The sequence below is a fragment of the Elephantulus edwardii genome, unplaced genomic scaffold (assembly GCF_000299155.1).
Source record: "Elephantulus edwardii isolate Elephantulus edwardi_28Jun2011 unplaced genomic scaffold, EleEdw1.0 scaffold00217, whole genome shotgun sequence".
NCBI lineage: Eukaryota > Metazoa > Chordata > Mammalia > Macroscelidea > Macroscelididae > Elephantulus > Elephantulus edwardii.
The window spans coordinates 3,388,450-3,390,536 of NW_006399967.1; the positions used below are offsets into that span (position 1 = coordinate 3,388,450).

A 2,087-nucleotide genomic window follows, 5' to 3' on the forward strand; every position below is an offset into this window, starting at 1 on the left:
ACTGTTGGCCCCCTGTTTTTCACACTCTCTGTTCCATGTCATTCCTGGTAGTCTGTCTCATTATTATTATAAAAATACTTTACCCTCGGTCTGCAACAGGAAGGGACAGCAGGAAGGTGGAGGGTCACTCTCAATGAGACGGACCAACTGGGACCACAGTAGTGAGCTCAAGCGTGTCAGGGCTGACGAGGACGGCGTCGGAGCTGTTGTTCACAGGGTCACTGTGAGTCGTGCTTGACAGGACCCAACAGCATAAAATGCGCTAGAGGGAGGGGGGCTGTGGAGGCCCAGCAGCACGGGGGCCGCTGCCAACCCAGAGACAAATGTCCGACTCCACCCGCCGTGTGAGTCCCCGCCCCTGACGCTACCAGAGGGCCAGCTATCAGTCAACACTTCATGGACGTCACAGCAACAGAAGGGCTAAAAAGCACGGTGTCCACCACAAGCCTGGGTGTTCCCTAACACTCCATGTCCATCTGCAAGCTGGACACCAAATGGCGAAGGCCAAAGACTTGACCACTGAACTGTGGCGTCTCCGAGCGTCAGCCATCCTACGGACTGACATCCAGGCCACTCCTTAGAGTCAGGGATGCTGAAACTTCGTCTCGCTCAGGGGGTGACTGGGAAAGGACATCATGCTGAGAAAAGTAGAGTGACCAAGAGGCAGCCCGTGACTGAGACGGAGCGATGCGGTGACCGCAGCCAGGGATCACAGTGCCCTGGGTGGTACCACTAGCTAGAGCAGTGGTCTATCAAGCCCCCTCAGATGCCTGGGGAGAGACAGCACGCTAGGCGGGCGGGGGGCCACCGGCATGTGGGGGGCTCATGTCCCAGCACGCAGGGGGCACCAGCACATGCAGGGCGGGGGTGACTCACCAGCACGCATGGGGTGGGGCGGGGTGAGGCCACCGGCACGGAGGCCAGCATGGGAGTAGCCCCATGGCACGGCAGCAAGTGTGGCATTTTGTTTGCCCCGTCCGTCCTCCTACCAGACCAATGGTTGCCAGTTCAAGGCCACTCGGACATGCCTCAGAAGGCAGGCCAGGCAGGAAAGCCTGCTCTGACAGCTCACAGCCTAGCAATCCGTGGGGACAGCTCTATCCTGACACGTGCGTCTCCAGGCGCTAAGTCGGCCTGGACAACCACCGGGTGGGAGGAGGGGGCAGTGGATAGGAGGGGGCTGGTCCTCATCCTGGACACAGGGTGCATCTGTAAAGAGGGTCAGTGGCGCCCAGCCCCGTTCCCGACGACGCAACAGCACAGGCGGGGACACAGGACACATGTGGCCGGGGTGGGTCCTAGAGCTTTATTGCGCCTATGCTAACAGGCCAGGCGTCGCCCCCACCAGTAATGCCGCAGGCAGTGGAGCCGGTGCCCTGTGGAGGGCCAGCTGAGGGTGAGCTCCGAGATGGACACGGTGCTGGCCTCCGAGGACGTGTCCAAGGGCTCGGGTTCAGCCTTGAAGGCCTTGGTGGACTGCTTGTGGTGGTGACTCACGCCAGGCTTGGGGGCTGCATTTTCTGGCTGGCTGGTGGTTTTGCTGGGCGCCTCGGAGGCCTGCGGCGGGATGCTGGTGCTACCAGGAGACTGGACGGTGGACGATAACAGGCTGTTTGTGCCCACAGAGTTCTGCTCGGTGACCAGTGGGTGGTCTGCCTTGTGGGTGGTCTGTGAGGGGCCACTGGACACCAGAGGTGGCGAGTGCTGGCTGGAGGCCTGCGGGTTTGTGGTGGAGCTGCTGCTAGACTGCACCCCTTCCTGACCAGGTGTCTGGGGGAGGCTGTGTGAGGCTTCCGGGGTCTGCACCCCAACCCCGGAGGAGGACTGGACGTTGCCCATGGTGGCCTGAGAGGAGCCCCCGGAGTTCTTGTTGGGCCTCGAGGGGCTAGCTTCGGGTGGGGACTGGGTGGAGGAATTCACGGGGAGCTGATGCTTCGGGGTGACTGCCTCCTTATGAGGAGTGCTCTGACGGTCCTGCCCTGGGCTGGCGGCAGCAGCTGCCGTTGTGGTCCTGGTCACTGTGGTTGCTGTAGTCGCTGGGATCCTGGTCGTTGCGGTCGCTGGGGTCCTGGTCGCTGAGGTCGTTG

The 2,087-nt window shown here is 61.9% G+C and overlaps 1 protein-coding gene across 1 annotated transcript in view; it reads right to left on the bottom strand.

Annotated features, from left to right (window-relative positions):
• Positions 1-1,320: 1,320 nt before the first annotated feature.
• LOC102848611 (putative protein TPRXL-like) overlaps positions 1,321-2,087 on the bottom strand; it is a 6,913-nt gene continuing 6,146 nt past the window's right edge. The window contains exons 6-7 of the mRNA XM_006897996.1: positions 1,979-2,075; positions 1,321-1,902 (exon numbers count right to left, since the gene is read on the bottom strand). Of these exons, the coding sequence (XP_006898058.1) occupies positions 1,321-1,902; positions 1,979-2,075 (679 nt within the window). The remainder of the gene's footprint in view (positions 1,903-1,978; positions 2,076-2,087) is intronic.